The sequence below is a fragment of the Pseudonaja textilis genome, chromosome 1 (genome assembly GCF_049901715.1).
Source record: "Pseudonaja textilis isolate UNSWEBS1 chromosome 1, rPseTex1.2, whole genome shotgun sequence".
Classification (NCBI taxonomy): Eukaryota; Metazoa; Chordata; class Lepidosauria; order Squamata; family Elapidae; genus Pseudonaja; species Pseudonaja textilis.
In genome coordinates this window covers 281,546,052-281,566,766 of record NC_141990.1, presented here as the reverse complement: position 1 = coordinate 281,566,766, position 20,715 = coordinate 281,546,052, and the positions used below count along the sequence as shown (strand labels likewise).

The 20,715-nt window shown below is 35.1% G+C and overlaps 1 protein-coding gene across 14 annotated transcripts in view; it reads right to left on the bottom strand.

Annotated features, from left to right (window-relative positions):
• Nucleotides 1-20,715, bottom strand: part of NPAS3 (neuronal PAS domain protein 3) — a 775,438-nt gene that overhangs the window by 55,035 nt on the left and 699,688 nt on the right. For all 14 annotated transcript variants that reach the window (XM_087921893.1, XM_087921891.1, XM_087921890.1 and 11 more), the window contains one exon: nucleotides 2,465-2,583. In XM_087921893.1, the coding sequence (XP_087778019.1) occupies nucleotides 2,465-2,583 (119 nt within the window). The remainder of the gene's footprint in view (nucleotides 1-2,464; nucleotides 2,584-20,715) is intronic.

The window sequence follows — 20,715 nt, the reverse complement described above, 5'->3', positions numbered from 1 at the left end:
ACTATTAAAAAAGATGTTGAGAGTCTAGAAAAAGTGCAGAGAGGAGCAACCAGGATGATTAGGGGACTGGAAACTAAAACATATGAAGAACGTTTGCAGGAACTAGGCATGGCTAGTCAAGTGAAGAGAAGGACCAGGGGAAACATGATAGCAGTATCCCAATATTTGAGGGTCTGCCACAGAGAAGAAAGGGTCAAGCTATTTTCCAAGGCACCTGAAGGCCAGACAAGGAATAATGGATGGAAACTGATCAAGGAGAGATTCAACCTTGAAATAAGGAGAAATTTTCTGACAGTGAGAACAAACAACCAGTGGAACAGTTTGCCTTCGCAAGTTGCAGGAGCTTCATCATTGGGGGCTTTCAAGAAGAGAGTGAACTGTCATTTGTCAGAAATGGTGTAGGGTATCCTGCTTGGGCGGGGGGGAGGGTTGGACTAGACGACCTACAAGATCGCTTTCAACTCTGTTAATTTGTCTGTCTTTTTATTCCAATATTAAGTCAGTGTTGTCATTTTGGAAAGTTTCTCTCTATTCCCTACTGTCAGCCATATGCAAAAAAACCCTCCACTCTCTGCTATTACTGACCAGACACAAACTCTCTTATCTTAAATTTATATAGAGCAATTAAATATTTAATTATGAAGCTTAGAATTTGCCTATAAGAAATGATACTATATTGTATGTTTTGTACCACATGAAAGCATACTGAGTTCAGCATTAGAGGCAAAGCATTGAATCCTTTAAAAAAAATGATTTCTTAAAAATATTCAGAAGTATTATTTGCATTTATATCAAGAAGAATTCCAGAGCATACATTTTCCTGGAGATGCCTAAGATGTTTCTTCTTCACAAAAAAGATTGTTTTAATTTTTTTCTTAAACTGAAAAATCTTATTTTCCAGCATTTTCTGTCTGTTTTCCTGTATTCCCATCTTCTTTTATCTTTTTTGTTTTGTTTTGTAATAAGTTGGTTCCTTTCTTTTATTCCACAATAAAGAATCAACACCAAATGTATAGAGGAATGCAAAGATAGCCTTGACCAAGCATATAAGAGCCATTAAGAGGCACATTAAGAGCAAACAACAGCTCTAAGCTGGGAAAGGAATAGGCATGAGAAAAAGACTGAGTATAATCCCATCTTGATTCCGTTTCATATAAGGGAGGTCAATGGAAAGCCCTGGTAGGCTTTCAAGATATTGTTAGTATATTCTACAAGTTATATTTCTGCAGTCTTTCGGGGTGACATAGGGTTGATAAAAGCTGTAAATACAACCCGGAAGTTTATTCTCACTATTATAAAACCATTGCACATAATATGCATAATAGAAAGAGTGTGGTAGATTTTTTTAAAAAAGACTTATTCTATCATCTCCACTAAAGATCAAGTCAAGTTGTCTTAAATCTAATAGCAATAAGCACAAGCTATAACCAAAGAAAGAATTTGTGATTTTCATATTCTCAAGATCCTGGCACAGGAACTTTGGTTTTATACCTGCTCTCATCTGACATGCATCCAAAATAACAGTAAGGCATTTCAGATTGTATTATTTTCAAAGTCTGATTGCTCCTAAATAAATTTGAGTAGGCTGGTTGTTTTAGATTCAGTGTTCTATAACATAACCAAAATAACAAGAAAAGAAATAACAGAATGGATTGTTAATAGATGGTTGTATAAAACATGAAAAAGTATTTATTAATTTACATATTCAATTGAATCATAGAGCTACTCAACTCAAACAATGTGGGTTGGGGTGGCATGCAACAACAATGTTATATTCTGAGTATATTGACAAATCTTTATCTCTTGTAAAACAAGAGAAAGCAGGATAGCAGCAGAACAAACAGGAAATTAAGTGCAAGGACTGAAAGTGAAATTTGGGATTATTAATCACAAAGAAAGTTAAAGCAAGAAAAACTATATCTAGAATCACAACATCAGTGATGGATCTGAATTCCCAACAACTCAAAGCCAGCCTTGTTCATAAAAGTATTTAGGATCATACATACATTAAGAACAATGAAAATTCTTCCAGTGAAAATAATTTTTGAAATAAAACATCCCCCCCCAATTCATTGGTGGTGATAGAAAAATAGTTGTAAACTCCCAATACAGCATTCCTTCTCATTAAATCCATGGAATATATGCTTCCTAAGAAGCATCTCTTGTGTTAAATGAGGCTTTTAATTATTTCATTCTACATTAAGAATTTTTAAGGACTGCCCCAGATAGTCTGTGACACTAAATAATGCTTTTGATTTTTTCACCTTGCTATGATATCTGATGGATATAACTGCAAAAATATCATCTATGGCCTTTCACTTTCTCAAATTGTGCAATATTTGGAAAACTATCCAGGCTCAGCTGTTATGAAGCTCTAGAGAGGAGATTCTGGGATCTGCTACAATTTATCATTTATCTTTTTAAAAAGATGGAGAATATTTAGGGAGACAAAACAAAAGTTTACCTTATATCCTGAAGATTTTATGTGTACACCTCGCTTGGTCAGTGTAGATTTCATCCGAATGAAAAAAGAACGCTCTAGATTGTTGTCTGTTGAAAGTAGACTTGGGCTTGTAGTTTCCACTAAAATAGACATAACAAAATAATTTATTGATCATTTAACTTTTAGAGAGTTCTTCTGAATAGCTAACCTAGGGCCAAATGCAAGAAGTGGAAGAGGTGGTTTTTTTTTAATTGACCAGTACAGAAGTTGTAGGCATAACTAATAAGCAAATAAATAATATCTCTTTCACCTTGCTCATGATAGAAATAGGGGGTGGGGGAGGGGAGCCAAACTGCTTAGGATGACAATTCATAGCGTTCTCTTAACTCTGCAAGCAAAACTCCACAGTAGAAAAAAACTTGAAAAAACAAACTGATTTTAAGAAAAGAGCCTATTTATTTTTCTGAGACTATCCCACAAATTTTGTCAATTCAACGTGGCCTTCCTCAATGCCCCCATGAAAACCACCAGTCCATATATTATGGACAATTTTCAAATAATAAATTGTTGTTTTCTCGCTTCAATTGGAAGTTTCCCTCTCCCGTTGCTCTTTCCGTCAAATTGGAGCTGGCTTTTATCTGAGAGTAGGGAAGAGATAATTGTAACATTCGTCCACCTGAACATGAGTAAAAAGGTCACGTACTCGAGTGCTTTTATTTTCCTATCAAATGCAAGCACACTTTTGTTGTGCAAGACGTTTAATTGAGAAGCAAACCTCTACAAATATATTGGCAAGAAAACATTTCAGTTTAGGCAGTTCAAAGGACACTAGTCAAGCAGTTTTCATCAAATTTAAAGACTGTTGCTTTTATCGACCAAGGTTTTTCCACTTTATCTGAAAAGGGTTAGGCTGTTGATATTAACTTGCATATATTTACTTTCCTATAGCCATTTTTACTTTGGATTTCTACTCTGTTGTGATTAGCCCACTGACAATAATGCTTTTTTTTCTTCAGTGTGTCTCAAGACTGTTTTTTAAAGAGAGCATGAATTTCATGTCATTTTAAATGTACAGCTCTTTATCACTCGGGGGAAAAGCAGAGCCATGTTATATTTAGTACTTTCATTTCTTCTGATTAAATATGAATTACTATGAAATTTTTCTCATCATCTAACACGCCATAATACGCCAACAGCTTTTTAATACACTATATAAGCACAAACTTCTGCTCTAAGAGTTTAATTTGCCCCTCTAATCCAATCACATCAACCTTATTTCTCTTATCAGAGATTCCCATTTTGAATTAAATGAGCTCATTAGTTTTAATCAAAAGCAGAGAGATCAAAACTTAAATGTAAATGCTTTAGATCAGAACTGTCAGTCAGCCGTGCAGTTCTATTTTACTAAAACACAAGATCAGAGACCCTTAGAACCATTTTTTTTCTTCATAAGGGATGCTGAGAGCTCGAAGATGCTATATCCTATTTTTTCTGTTTCCCAAGGACAGATTATACATTTAAGGTTAGACTTAATTTACTCCTCTATTCTAGTGGAAATAGAAAAGTATGCCAATCTATTGTTGGCTTCTTTCACATTTACTGGTGATGTCCTCAGAGACCTAGTAAAGTGCTAAGCCATCAGAAACCACACCACAAATCTGGCCTTAGTGCTGGGTTTCATTGGGTAATATCATGTTTTCAGTATCTAAACAATGAAAGCTTCAAAGCAAGGAAATATATATATAATCAAGGTGACTAGAACTCTAACCCACCCACCCCCAAAAGATCCTAAGCAATAATGGCATGAAGAGACTCACTATGAATTATTACTGCTAGTATGCCGCACTCAGTAGTACAGTGGTTAAAGTGTACATTAAGAAAGCCACAGCATGTGTTCTTCCCGCTGAGTGAATAAATATTAAAATTGGCTTCACACACGCGGCAGCTACAGTCCAGCACATTATAACCTAACATAAGCAGCGAGCAAAATATGTTACAATGTATTGTTAAAAATTATGAACTAAACACATGGAAGTTGTGTTAATTAAGAACATAAGAAGTCTTCTGTTTGATAAAAAGAAAGGTCTCTTGACTCAGACACTTCCCAGAAGCATGGCATCAGAGCAGCATTTTCCTAATCGGGTTTTTTTTTCTTTTTTAAATCACAGCAACTTGTTTTCAGATGTACAGTGCTTCTGATTGTGAAGTTCTGTTTTATGGCCAACAGCCATTAATCAAACTATGCTCTATGCATTAAATATATTTAGTTGGTGAAGTATATTTAAATGTTTCATATAAACACAGTCTCCTTTAAAAACTACTCAGGCTAAATCTTTAGATTTCCTCTCCCCTCTCATACTGCTACCTGCATAATAGTGGGAGTTCTGATTAAATGAAATAGTTTTAATAATACAAATTTTATTCTCTTTAAATTACTTTTTCCAGTGTCCATTTGATATTTTGAAATACACAGTCGCTCCATAGTTCTGAGGTTTCTGAAGTCCCGTTTGCTTTTTAATGGGCATAAACAATGGTTTTTAACAGTTCGGCTGCATTTTTATTAGCATAATACAACTTAAATAATTGGACTTCATCTCACCTACCCCTTCTTTCCACTACATGTTTTCACAATGAACAGGACAACAATCCAGAAAGTACATGGAAAAGGGGTAGGAAAAGAGCAACAACGTAATTTGGTCATTCCTTTTCTATGACAACTTGACCAAAGTGCATAGGAAAGCATATGCAATGATTTTGGGATTTGGAGTTATTCAATAGGATATAATGGCACAATTAATGGTATTGTTTCGTGACAATGAGAGACTCAAAACAAGTTTAGGTCTTTTTCCCATGTAGGAACTCCCCTGTCCCCCTTACACCTCCATTGCAGTTAGCCATGTTATTTTTTGTACAATACCTGGATGCCATTACAGCAACTGCTTAAACTAAAATATGGTAAGCTGTATTTGGACACTTTTGACTAACTCAAGAGCTTGGCCTGAAGCACGAAGAGAATGGGATTTCATTTTGCTTTATCAATCTGCAGGTTTAATATTCCTCTTTATCCAAGGGAAATGGGGAATCTGCATCCTGATTCTCTGAAAGTCACAAAGTTACCTGCATGTCTTCTTCCTTTACATTTTTCTAATGTTATTTCTGCATTTTTGCCTCATCAGCATTAATCAACTCTCCCTTTTTAAATTATTTGCACTTCTATTCTGTACTCTTGTGTATGAGACAGAAAGAATGAGACAAATCTTTTGAAGCATGGAGAAGGGAGGGAGGGAGGGAGGAAGGAAGGAAGGAAGGAAGGAAGGAAGGAAGGAAGGAAAGAGATGAGAAGAAATGTTACATGCTACAGCAATGAGCTTGCAACAGGATGACACTTCAGCCAACTAGAAATTAAATCTTCAAGTAGATTTGAACAACTAAAGTCTGAAAACTCCTACTGGTTTGAAAAGCAGGTTTGTCTAGGAAGATGATTTATCTAGAAAGAAAATGTCTCTGTGTGTATCTGTGTACATTTTAGAAGGAGATGTCAGGAAAAAAGAAGGATTGATTCCAGTGTCAGTTCTACAATTTTCTACTATATTACTGTCCATAGCCTACCTCTGAAGGAACAGCCGACAATCTGGATCTATGATGAGAATTAAGTACACTCTCAATTGCCCAACTTGAAACTACATAGTTTACTTTTCCCTAGGAATTTTCTGCTCTGTGCCAGCATAGTATTTCTATTTTATATCAGCCCTCCCAACCTGATTCCTTCAAGCCTTATTGGTTACAATCTTCCCAATCAAAACTAAGGATATGAATAATATAAATTATCATCCAACGCAGGTGAAGAGGATCAGCTTGGCAAAAAATATTCTAAGTTATGGCACAGAGGTATTTTCAACTTGTCAAAATTGAAACTATCAGGCAAGTGTTCTTTTCTTCCTTCTACACTGAGAATTAACCAAGGGTGTCTTCCAGGCAGTAGTGAGATTCCATTTTTTTTTACTACTGGTTCTGTGGGCATGGCTTGGTGGGCACGGCAGGGGAAGGATACTGTAAAATCTCCAGTCAGAGGCGGTATTTACTGGTTCTCTGAACTACTTAAAATTTCCGCTACTCTTCTCCAGAACTAGTCAGAACCTGCTGAATACCATCTCTGTTTAGTGGACAAATATGAGTCACATCACAAATATCAGAACTTTGTTCAGGCATTGTGACACAAGTATGTAACTGCAGCATCTATAACATGATGCCGCTCTGCACATCTTATTCTTTTGGTGTGATCAGGATTTCTACAAATGCCATTGAATTTGCTGGGCTCAAGGCATAAAAGGTAGAAACTACAACAAGTGACTTGTTCTAGAATGTATTTTAAGCACTAATTTTAGACAATTAATTTAATAATGTTCACCCTTACCACTAATAATCTGTATAAAGTTGGGATGAAATATATGCACATGGAATTTTGAAGGATTCAGAATTTACCACCTATCACAGAAATAAATCATTTTGTAGGTTACTGCACACAAGAGAAGCAATGCTAATCTCATAAATCAGACCATGAAAATCATACCTATTCCATAACAATAACCATGACAATAAATACAGGCTGAGAAGCACAGCAGTTCTGAAATAATCCTACTAGCTAGAAGCAGCAGTTTAGAAACAGTTATACCACAGACTGTGAAGGGACTCAATATTTATTTTAAATAAACAGATGCCACAGCTTCAACATTAAGTGAAGAATCATTGGAAAGCATCTGCGATCATTATAAGACTTTCAAAACAGGCTGTATACATATTGTATTTGTCAGATAACATGATTAAGATACCCCAAAAATCATTAATGTTTTCATATTCAGAAATTATTTTAATGGGGCTTATTTTTGAGTCAAGTAGGTGTATTGTATCTTATGGCAAGATATGGGGACCAGACTTGTAAACTTGATAGGCCATCTTTTATTGTAAATTGGAATATATTAATATAACTGTTGCTTATTCAACTGCTGTCTTACCAGAGGGCCATAAGAAGGCTATCAATGAAAAAACAAACAAACAGCAAAATAACCAACAACAACCCTTGGACAACAATGAATTAAAACTGAACTGGCTAAGAAGATCAAGATCATGTTTATTTTCTATAGGAAGAGAGATTTCAATACATTCCTTACATTAAGGGCAACACATGAGACGGTTCTCTCCTATGTATCCAAATTTGCTCTCACATGTTCTCTCATGTGGTTACTAAAGTGTCGTTCCTAAATGTTTTGCACAGCCCTAAGTCATAGATAAACATTGCCAGCTCCAATCAGTTTGCTTGTTTTAGAGCAGTGAAACATAAAACTTATCTGTTCTGTCAGGATATAGTTTTGTACAGTTTGTGGTTGACAAACTGTATACAATTGCAGAAAATTTCTAGTTGCTGCTATCTATCACATGTTAATCCACCAACAACTGGAGAGACAAAAGCACATCCATACTGCAGGCGTGTCTTTTGGGGAATATAATATGACTTCCTAAACAGGATGAGCTGAAAGCTGAAAGCCCAGCTTTCTGTAATAAAAAGGCCTCTAGATCAATGTTTTCAAACTCAGAACACATGGCTAGATGGAGAATTCTGGGAGTCCATATTTCTTAAAAGTTGTTGACATTGAGAAACACTGAGCTAGCCATTTCTGGTTGTCTTTGACTTATAACTGCAACTAAGTTGTAAGTCAGAACAGTTGTAAAATGGGTCACCTTTTACTTTAGCACCCAATTGTGTGATCTTTTTTTGCAGTGGTTGTTAAGCAAACACCATGGCTGTTAAGTGAACCCCATTGCTCACTATGGGCAAGAGAGAAAAAGAACCTGGCAATTTCATAAAAATGTAATGATCAACAGATCAAATTTTGTAAGGTATCTAAGTGGAATTACCTCAGGCATTCCTCTTAATATGTATATACCAATTGTGAAGTTTTAGTCATTTTTATGTAATTTAATCTTTTCTATAGACTCATGTATATTTTCAAACAATTGTTAACATTATTAATCTTGTGTGATATAATTTAAAAATATTCACATCTTCTAAAAAACCAGTCTCTCTAAATATTTAACAGAATCCAATAAATAAACCGAAGGAGATTTCCTACAGCTGAATGGCTTGGCTGTGCTTTCTGCTTTGGGATAGAGGCTAGGTCTCAGCCGGTCTTCTGAAAGCTCACAGATTTGCACACAAACCACCATACAACAGCAGAAAGCAGGTTTCAAGGAGTTTAATGTCAAACAACAAACTTCCCATCTGGCAAGAACGGCATACAATCTGGTCTAGGTTAGCACTGGAAGCTTCTGCCTTCCAGTACTATTTAAAGGTGTAAATACACTCACCTAAACCGCTCTTAAATGCTCCCCATCATCCTTTGCAGCACTATAGTCGATTCCAAAAGCTGCAAAAGTACAGGGGTTTTTCCAGGTGCTAATGGTAGTTCATGCTGCCATTACCAATTTCCAGGTGACTCCCCATCTGGAACCTCTTTTTTTGTGCTATCTTTCTGATGATTAAGAAGTAAACTTAGATGAAATGGAATACACTGTATAGTATCTCCCTCTGGCATGGTACTTTAGAAACATGTGGCTACAGAAACTTCGAGAACATGTTTAAGGTATAATTCCAGACTGTCTAAATAAAAACTCCTAATTTGTAGAGAGTTAAAGAGAACAAATCTTGACTCATTGAAACTTTCAGTCAGAATGGTTATTTATATCTTTAAAATAGCAAGTTTTCTGAAGCAAAGAAGTCTTCAATTTTCCCCTCCTCTTGCTTTTAAAATAATGCATTTTTCTGTCTCTAGTTCTGAGATATGGGTTGGTTTAATATAGATAGAAGTAATATAGATAGGAGAATCAAAAGTTGCCTTTAAGCTTACATGTTTATTCAGCTGAACAAAGATGGGCCCCTTTAAAAGAAAGGAAGCCCCAAGCAATAAAAAATGCTTGTATTTATACACTTTTCACACTACACCAGCTAAGCTGGCACACAAGAGATACAGAAGTCACCCAGAAAGGCTGGCACACAGGAGATAAGATATATCAAGATATCCATGGTACTTTTTGATACTTTTGGGAGGCTCTTTAAGGACACTGTGTGGTCCTGCATGTTCTAGGACATTGGGTGTTCCCTCTGGAAGCCTTCCACAGCCCTGAAGACTTCCACAGGTAATTGAGCCATCTGCCCATGCAAATGCCTTCTAGGCTTTCTCCAGATTCCTGATCAATACAAGCTACAGATGGGACAGGATAGCCCTTGTGCCTATGTGACACAAAGCCTCTCCCTCTCATGAAGATGTAGCTATCTGAATTGAGAAATGAGATAATGTGGCTTTTGTATTATAAATACCACATATTATTTTACTTATTTATTTCTTATTTCCATGGAATATATACACACAGAAAATTTACCATATTTCATCAGATTTGAATTTCGATAATTTTGAAATTTGATAATTATTAACAAGAGCCAAAATATCACCTCCCTGTAATAACAATTTGTATTCAATTCCAGCCACCCAAATGTCCAAAAATAAAATTAAATATAAGAAGAATTAATTCATGATATGTTCCTTGATACATCTTAATTGGAGGGGAAATAATCTCCTTTATGAAAATTTGAGCAAAGGAACTAAAATAATAGATTTTAAACCAAGGAATATAAATGGAAATTAATCCATCTCTTTCATAAAAAGTTCCAAATAATCACACTGAAAGCACATCTAACAATGTCACCAGAGTAGTTTCAGGTTTCTCAGATTCATTTGTTAAAATAATCCACTAATTATCTCATTTCCACTAATCATATTATCCAAAACTTGATGTCCTTCCATAAAGCCAGATTGTGCAGCATGTATGATTGATGGTAGCATATTCTACAATCTCTGTGCTAAAGTTGCAGTCAAGATTTTTGCATCTGTTTTTAACAAGGATATTGGGTGATAATTTGCACAATTTGAAGGGGCTTTCCTAGCTTTAGTACAATTATTATATAGGGCTCCATCAAAAACATTAAAACAGTAGTAAAATAGTACATGATATATGGAAATAAAAATAAGAAGCTCATTTGAGACTTATTGGAGTAGATGTCTTTGTGGCAGAAATAAAACATGAATTTCACAGTGAAAGGGCATTAGCACTGGATTCCCCTTTTATCACTGAGCTTTCTACAACTCAGTTTGGGTTTTGTATTCTCAGTGCTAAAACATTGGGCTCACCACTGCCCTAGGTATGCTGTGACTGAAACTCTTGAAATTCCCAATGTTGCATCCTGAAGTCAGCTTTAATCTTCAGCATCTGGAAGCCAAGTTGGTTGGGGAAGAGTGAGCTATGTTCTCCTTCTTCCTCACCAGCATGGCCTTAATACAAAAATGCACAATATTTTTGTAGTTGAAGTGGTATGAGACATTCCCAAAAATGATTGGGGCTAGGAAAAAGGAATAAGAAGGTCCAGGACAAAAGTAATTTAATTAGAATGCAATGAATTAAATGTGATCTATAGAATTACTCATTTAATCTCCTTTTCTGTCATGCTAAAAATTACAATTTGGCAAGATTCAAGACTCTGTAGACTGCATTCATCTATTGGGGTGCAGGAGCTTCATATGACTTTAGTTCTTCTAGAAGGAATCTCCAGTTTAGATTCTAAATAAATGCTTGGTATAAAATATGAGATATTTTTTCTGGACTTGAACATGATTGAAATTGTAACTGATTCATGTTATAGTACATTATTCTGAAGATGTATCAATGTGCTAATGTGCCAAAATACTTTGTTCTAAAGAAACAAAGTATTGTCTCTGCCACTATGAGAATTTGTTATCCTTTTTTCAGTGTTGTGTGGCTCTTTTAATACTCTAAAGCAGGGGTCCGCAACCCCTTGGGCTGTAGCCCAGTATTGGACCATGGCCCATTTGAAACCAGGTTGCGCAAGCAGCAGGTGAGCATGCATACACACACAGCTCCATTTACATGAGTAGCAGGTACTGTCATGTGCACATATGAAGCTCCGTTCACACAAATGGAACTTCACACCTGCAAGCGAGAGTGCTTACTGCTTATGCAAATGGAGCTGTACGGACCTGCTGCTCACCCTGAATCATTTCCTCTCCCCCCCCCCCAGTCCACAAAGCCAGAAAGGTTGGGGACCACTGCCCTAAAACAGTATTTCTCAGGCTCAGCAACTTTAAAATGTGTGGACTTCAACTCTCTGAACCCCCTAACCAGAATGCTAGAGAATTCTGGGAGTTGAAGTTCACACCATTTAAAATTGCTGAGGTTGAGGCGCATTGCTATAAATTACAGGAAAGCCATGGAAATAACTGTAAGTCATTCCATCCCCACTACAAATACACACCCACCAAATAACATAGTTGCCTTCTGTTGCTACTCTCTTTTGATTTATTCAATGAGTTACCATTTCCAACTGTCATATGCCAAGCAGGACTTTGCTTCTTGGTGTGGCCCTACCCTGAGAAAATGAAGGACCTTTAAATGGTCTTGCCCTGTTTAATTTCAGAGCAAGATTGGTATTTGGAAAAAACACACACACTCTAAGGAAATATTCACAATGTCAAAGTCACAAGTCAAAGTCACAATGTCAATGCCAACTGTTATTTCAGCCACCATATTGAGCTCAGTGTAGAATACTAGGCATCGTAAATATACACTTTGGATGTACAAGACATCAAAAAATAAGAAATTATGCAGGAAGCTAGGGTTCTAGAAAGAAAAAGTAACACAAATTCTATAATGACAAAAAGTCAACGTTAAATTTTATTGCCTTGCAGTTCTAAATACAGCCACTTGAGAAATGCATGTTCTATTACTCAGATGATGCTGGATCCTACCTCTACTGCCCCCATATTGGACCAAATATGGCAACACTTTTACCTCAGCCATAAAATGATTATGAGCCAAATTCTTTTATTAATCTGCCCTTAAGAGCGAGTGCCTTTTTTATAACAACATGATGTCAAACTAAGGGCACTAGGACTTAGTCTTTGTACTACAGTACAAAATAACAATACATAAACACCTTTGTGAAGGCAGCTTGAAACCCCATGTTTTCTATTAAGAAGTCATGTTCAATCTTTACTGTTGATAGAACAGAATAGCTAACAGAGAGAACATGGCATATCAGAAAGGTCAATAGTTATTATGAGCTACAAATATATTTTTTTCTATCCTTCAGGCTGTTTAGCGCATATCATAGCATGAGCAGCTGTCTTCTTTAATGCTTTTAAAATTAGAATCACAAAGAAGAAGAGAAAAAAAATACAGTTGCAATTGATTGCTCTTTGCTTTTGTTAAGTTTACTTTAATATACTATTTTATATACATGAATAGTCTACATAGCCCAACCAAGGGAGGTAACTGGCATTTCATATGCAAGCTGGATTCTTTATTTGTTTCTTGTTAAAAATACCTTATTACAAATTGTGTTAACACAATGCATTATTTTAAAGAGTTATATTATAATGTAATATATGCAAATAATTTGTGTGTGTGTGTGTGTTGCCTATAGGTTATAGGTTATATATGTTTAGAATGGATGCCATTGAACTATGTACATTTATGTAAACGGAAAAAATACAAGACCGTTCTCTACTTTGTAATAATACTATCATAGTGAATATTCCAATTAAAGATGTGAATTTATGCATCTCCCCATCTCCTATTTTTCAAGGATGAAAAATGGTTCAAACTATTACAGCTCAAGCTAAAATTTTGAATCTTGAAAAGTCTTTTGGAGTGTCAGCTGGGTACCAAAATAGCTCGGTAATTCTGAAATATGATGAGAAAGCAGAAGAAATAATTTATATTGATACTGATATATCTACACACAGAGACATACTAAATAAATATACTGAACACACATAGACACAGAGCAAGAGTGAGGGAAAGAGGGGGGGAAGAGTGTGTGTGTGTGTGTGTGTGTGTGTGTGTGAGAGAGAGAGAGAGAGAGAGAGACAAACAGGTTAGGTGTTTAAGATCCAATCCTAAGTATATCTATTGTAAATTCAGTTGAATAGGATTTCAAGTGAATATGTATGTAAAGACTCAAGCTTCACTATCAAAGACTAAATCTCAACTTTTTGCTGAATTCTATTTCTGCTGATCCTTAAAATTTTCAGTGCCATGCTGCATATGGAAATTGATTTAATATAATGCAAATGTTCATGTTTTACTGGTACAATCTTTTGTACTCTCTATGGAGATTCTCAATCATCCAGGTCATGGTTGTCTCAAGAAAGATGCCTTTTGGAAAAAAGCACCTTTGCAACAATCTTTTGTACTATTTCTTTTGCTTGAGCTAAACCCATCTATTTCTTTTCAATAAAAGCTTGCTTAAAAATGAAACAAAAATATTAGGCATTGATTTCTCACATCTGTCAGTTTGGATTAGAATATTCACTGTTTACAACTCTCAAATAAATGTATGCCTGTATTTTCTCTGTTAATGACCCTGCTCTGCTCCATGATCTTAATTCCTGCAAAGGAATTATATTTATTTAGAAGGATTGTTGTTTTGGGGAAATAGGAAGAAGGAGTATCTTATATATTCACTGCCTTGAGTTACTTATAAAGTAATAAAGGTTGGATGAAAATCTAATAAATAAATAAGCATTTAATGAGATGAAAAATGCTACATTATGAAATGAGTTGGAACCAAAAAACGAATAAGGAAGACAAACATGTAAAATGCACATTGTGCAAAGCAATTTTTCTCCATTGTTTTCATCAGCATAATTTATCTTTGTGCGTTCTAAATGTGAGATTGTATACGCCTGTGAGAAATTTTCCGTAATTGAAATATTCGTCTTCTTGCTGAGAATTTATCTCCAGACTATGGTGTGATTAGGTGTAGAATTTTTCCTAGATTCTATTATCACAGATTTCCATGTAAGGGGAATGAAAGATCAATGTAGAAGCTCAGTAGTGGAAGCTATGTATATAAAGAAAGTACACAGAGAGTACTATATTCAATTGCCATTATTTCCAGGTACACAAGAATGTGGTTAAATTACAATCCCCAACAACTATAACCAATATGAAAACTGGGGGTTGTATTTCAGCAGTATCTACATGGTGACTCGGTATTTATATGATCAGTTTTGAGCTAACTGAAACATTGCTGAATTCATTATAAGGCAATATATGTGTGTATGTGTATACATATATACATACACACACTGGGAAAATGTTAATGGCATTAGGAATAGGATGTGATACTATAGAAGGGAAACTGGTGAAATTACATTGCTAAAATATTTACGTAAGATTTAAACTGGAAGGGGATGTTTGATTTTTACTCTGAAAAAATCATATGAATAAATAAATACCAGCAAATTTGTTAAAGTTGGAAAATATGTTTGGATATTCTATTTGTCATGCTTTTCACAGAAGTGTGCTCTGTCCACTTTCTGCACTAATGTTTTTCAATTATTACCACACAAACATATTTTATGTAAATATCTTTATATACATTTTATTGTCAACTATATGTTTCATTCATTTTTATGCATTTATCAATATAATTTGTATAACTTTTAGATGAAAAATTACCTAAAAGTTTAGAAACTTGCGGCAAAAGGATATTTCTGTCCCAGGCTCCATATTGTTTTAAGAGAAATAAAATGTATATTAACTTGCCTCCAACTCTGTATTCAATGAATCTTAGAACCTAAGAGGATAGAGTAGTAATTTTATACCTTCTGGGATGATGTACAATAAAAATATACATTAAAACTATACACATCCAATTAAAAACAGTAGGTAATACAAGGAATGGGCAAGCTGAAACTTTCAAAAAAAGCAGGGAAACCTTGATGGGTCAGATAACCGCCTTTGAGAGTCCAGCATTTTGCATCACACAGTGTCCAACCCATTTGGGAAACTTGAAATCCGCAAATGGGTCTACTTCCATTTTGCTTCTCTGCATATTTAGCCTGAATAGATGATCTATTTTCTAATACTATAACAGAGGGAAAATGCTTTCCTCTATTTATTTTTCCTGCCATGCATAATTTAATATTCCTCTATGAATCTTTTTTTTTCCTAAGGAGTACTTTCACATATTGAAACTGCTTTAGCTTACAAAAGCCATGCAATCATCCAGTCTAATTTCAAAAGCCTTCTTGCAAGCTAGTATATCAAAAATCTAAAGGGAAATATTATCCTCCAAGTAGCCTGTTGTATATAAAGGATAAGAGAAAGTGGAAAACAAAAAAGGGGAAAGGGAAAAGAAAAAAGAAACAAAGAAAAAGAAAAAGGAAGAGAGAGAGAGAGAGAGAGAGAGAGAGAGAGAGAGAGAGAGAAAGAAAGAAAGAAAGAAAGAAAGAAAGAAAGGCAATACCCACTCGCTTTTAGGCTTAGCCTTGCCTTCCTCTTATTTCAGTCCTGTTCACCCCAGCAATTGACATGTGCCTTCTCCACATAGTAGATTACAAGACAATTCATTTGGATGATCCTTTCAAAAATATGTCCTTACTTAAAGAGAGAAACAGAATGATCATGGGCCGGTAAAAAAGCAGTGAGAATGGGAGTGATTCCCAACTTCCTGCCAGCATCCCCATTGACATTACTTGCAGACAACCAAGTCTTTGATTTTTTCTTTATGTACACAACTTTTGTTTCGGATCTGTACATGTACAAGTATAATAGAATTGGGCAACTTATATGTCTGAATGTTTCTTGTTGACAGCACACTTTTAGATTAAAATTAGGGAGGAAATGTGCTAGATGATTATTATCTATTTTTCTTCTTGAATAGTGAAATTTTCCTATATCTATCCATAGATATGGCCTAATTAAGAAAAAAGTATTTAAATATACCACGTTTTGTAAAACTGCTACAATGCTGTGTTCTTTTCTTTTCTCTCTCATATTTATCATTTTCTTGACAGTACATTTTCACTACACAGCAGCTTGCACTGTTTTTTTCCCCCTTCCTCCAAGCCTGGAGTTCACCCCATGGATTAACAAATGATTGAGGATTCTCTCTTAAAAGACTCTTTAAAAACCTGTCAGAATCAGCCTGAGACACAGATTTATTATGAACTATTTAAAGGGCTTAATATATGTATCCCTAAAGAGCCCTTGGAGCAAACTAAAAAGGAAGAGTGGAGTTCTCAAAGAATGGGGAAAATTCTCCAATGCCCCACTTTCTTCACACCACGATTACTGTTTACTCAAAGGATAAAACGCCTAACCTGTCATATGAAACCTTCAGAAGCCATATTGCCAGTGAAGTACAATCGAAAAAGAACCCAAACAATGGCACTCAACAGTAATACCTTGAAGGCAGCTGTAATTTATTTTCTATCCTCTTCACTAATACACTAATGTGGCTTTGTCTTCTGGAAAAAAAAGGTCCCATGTAGCAGTGGAAATGCTACCTGAGTATCATCTGAATGCAGGCTCGGGCCATTCCCTTAATTATATGTTATTGTATTAAAAGAAACTTCCTAATAATTAGATCACCTTCCAAATGTGTGCCATTCTCCCATCTGTCCTTGGGGAGGGGGAAGCAATGCATATGAGTTAGTATTTTAAAGCATGTTAGAATTGAGTGTTAACATTGTAATGACATCCTACCTGCAAAATTGATTTAACATGGATGCCAAGTTATAATTACAATATCAGTTTTAGACTACTGAAAAATATTTAGGAAGAAAACCTATTCCTTTATGTCAAGTTATGTTTCAGATTGGCTCAGTCAGTCTGGAAGTTCACTTTAGAACTGGTATTTTTCTGTAAATTCAGTGCAATTAACTGCGAATTTATTAACTCCGTATGTGCTCATAATAAATTAAGATGTGTTTGGTTACTCAGTATTCCAGCTATTCCTCTTGTGCTTAGCCAGCCAATGCCATGAGATTTTACCAAATATTTGGGTAACACCCCACTCTACTGCCCCCCAAAAAACAAAGAAAGAAAATCACATGGTGGCTCAATAAAGTTGGAACCATCATGCACAAGGTAAAATTCCCCAGTCACAGATTTTAGCAGACAAGCAGATGCTAAAGACTATAAATAAATTGAGACTGAATTTGCAGGTCACAATCATTCACAATCTATCATTATGAAGTTAGCAATGATAAGTCTGGCTTTGGAAAACATGCATGGTTGGAGTTAAGATAAATTAATTTTTAAACACCATGGGAATAAATTGTAACAAGGCATTCTTACTTAACCATCACTTTAATCTATGGTCTGGGTTCAGATGATAACAGAAAGCAAACTCTTTTTAGCTATTAGCTAGCTGTGTTTTATGATTGTGTTCTAAAGTAATGTTTCAACTGTTATTATTGTGTATCTCATATAATTAGGCAGAGGATAGAAAAACCATAAATAAATAATAGATATTATGTTTTGTTTTCTAAATAGTATAGTTACAGTTTTGCCATGAATAAATTATACATAATATTATAAAACTGATAAGTACCTAGCTTGATTTGTTGGATTAGATTCTTTACCAGCAACACCTGCCAATCTGAACATTTATTTGGGTTGCTAACACATATTCTGTATTGGGAATAGAGAAATGTGATAGACAATTGTACTCTGAACATTTGAACTACCATAAATTGGAAATGTATGGTTTTTTACAAGTCATGAGAATTTTATTTAAAGCTTTTCAGTGACTTCTCAGCTGCCTTTTATCCATGTTTCCTGTCTTCATTATTGTAGAGAGATATTTTGTACTCAGGTCAATGATATTCTTTAATGCATAACTATGTCTGAAATCTTAATCTCTACAGTTCTTAAAAGGCAAGATGTAGGTAGGTACTAAAAACAGTAATTAGCTGACTGTTCAGTTATTTTGCTAAAGAAATACAGGGAGCATATTTAATCAAATCAGGCATTTACATAATTATGATTTCCTTCCATTATAATTTTTGCATTCTGTTAGCAAATTTGGCTTTTGCTAACATGATGCAAAAGTTGTTAATGAGTGTCATTGTATTAGCAACTTTCTATGTCATTAACAAAATTAAATTTGCTAATAGAATATGACAGTTACTAACATAAGATTAGTGCAAAGAGAAACCAAAATCTCAGTAGGCCATCAAAAGGTAATGATCAACATGTAAACAATGCCTGGTTTGTTTTTTCTTCTTTGATAAATATAATGTGAATGTGTGTGCAATGTCATTCCCATTTTCATCTACAAAGAGCTCCCTAGGAAGGTCTTTTTTACACAACATTAACGCAAGCACAACACAATGATTAATTCTGGATAGAAAATTCTGAGCTATCAACTTTCTTTATTGGAAAAGAAATAATTCATTCAACAAGATGAACTGACAGAAGCATCATGCAAAATATGCGTCCTTAAAGTCAGGTATTCACTATGAAAATAAGGTAGTATTTTATCAGATAACCTTTTAAAAAATAATTATTAAGCAACTTCATTAGCCAGATATCAAGATAAGTAAAAAGTTTATAATCAGAAGGAAAAAACTCAAAAAACCAGAGGCGTTTAGTTTTTCTCAGAGTTACAACAACAATTCTCTGCCACTCTAACAACTTGGAAACTTGAGAGATACAGTACTTTAAAGAAAACTAAATAATTGGTTCTAGTTAAAAGATTTTGAGTTAATATGCCATCTAAATCATTAGAATATTTACTATCTAGAAAGAACATCTGATATAATTTTAATAGAAACATAATTGAGACAGTGATATTAAATTCAAATTATCTCTAAACCTACCCTGAACAACCCCTAAATAATCTGATGACATTTATCCATGGTTAAGGTATCAGTTTAGAAACCAGGAGACCATGAATTCTAGCTTCACCTTGGGCAGGAGGCAATTATGTGACCTCAGGCCAGTAGTTCTCTCTCAATCCTTGGGAAAAGGCAATGATAAACTGCTTCCAAAAACTGGAAGTCAGCTGTCAAAACTTATTTTAAAGCACAAATCACACTGACAACAATTTACATTGCAATGTCCTACCTGTCAATGAATACTTCAGCTTCAACCATAACAACACAAGAGCAAACAATAGATACAAACGCAAGGTTAATCGCACCAAACTTGATTGCAGGAAATACGACTTTAGCAACAGAGTGGTCAATGTCTGGAATACTCTACCTGACTCCATGGTTTCTTCCCCAAACCCCAAAAACTTTAACCTTAGACTGTCTACTATTGACCTCACCCCTTTCCTAAGAGGTCTGTAGGGGGTATGCCTACCATCCCTGTCCTATTGTCCTATTGTTTCTTTCTTTTTTCTTATATGTATCCATGTATTCATAACTATGTTTTTACTTACACCTATTATCTTGTAAGCAATTGACAAAAATAAATTAATAAATAAAAAAAGAATTTATAGATATGAGTGCCTCCTAGTGAATCACCTTCAACTGGATCTGGAAAGTCTACATGTAAGAAAAAATAGCCCCTCCATTTAACATTTTTTTAATAATAATTTTGTTAATATTTAATTTTTCTTCCAATGAACAGACTCCTTCATGCTATAAGGCAGGGTTGTTAAACTCGCGGTCCATGGCCTGGATGTGTCAAGCACTGGCCATGCCCACACCTGGTTTAGTGAAGGGGAAAAAAATCCAGATACGTCATGTGACACTGCCATGACGCTGCGAGTTTGACACCCATGCTATAAGGTAATACTCATTTAATGACTACGATTGGAACAGGCAACCCAGTCATTAAACAAAGCAGTGACTTAGTGAAAAATCACATAACTATGACTGCATATAATTTCATTTCAGTTTTTCTTTTTAACAGCATCAGAATGATGTGACCCCAAATAGCTGATAAGCTCAAATGGCAGGGAAGGTTTCCAGAACTTAACCCACCAAGAAGCTTTGTAAAAGGGCAAATTGTATAACCTCCCCGCCCCCCTTTTTTTTGGAATGCTCAACCTGCTACTGGGATAATTAGGAAGCAGAAAATTAATGTTTGTAACATAATGTTTGTAATGTAAGAAAGAAAGCAGATATACAATGAGGAATATACATTGAAAAGAACGTGCTAGTACTAGCTGTTCGCATAGCACAGTTCTGAATCCAGAACTACTTAAGAGACAAAGAAAAGTGAAAGGTGTGAAACTAATCAAAGTCTTGTCAGTTACAGGCAGCATCTGCCAGCAGGTTAATTAAAGTCATTGAGCTGAGCTTGTTATGGTGCAGTTAGCACTTTTTAAGGATGCACTGCAGTGTGGAGAATAGCAGTTCAGGAAGAGAGAGCTTGCTTAGGAAATCTCTTTGCTCTAT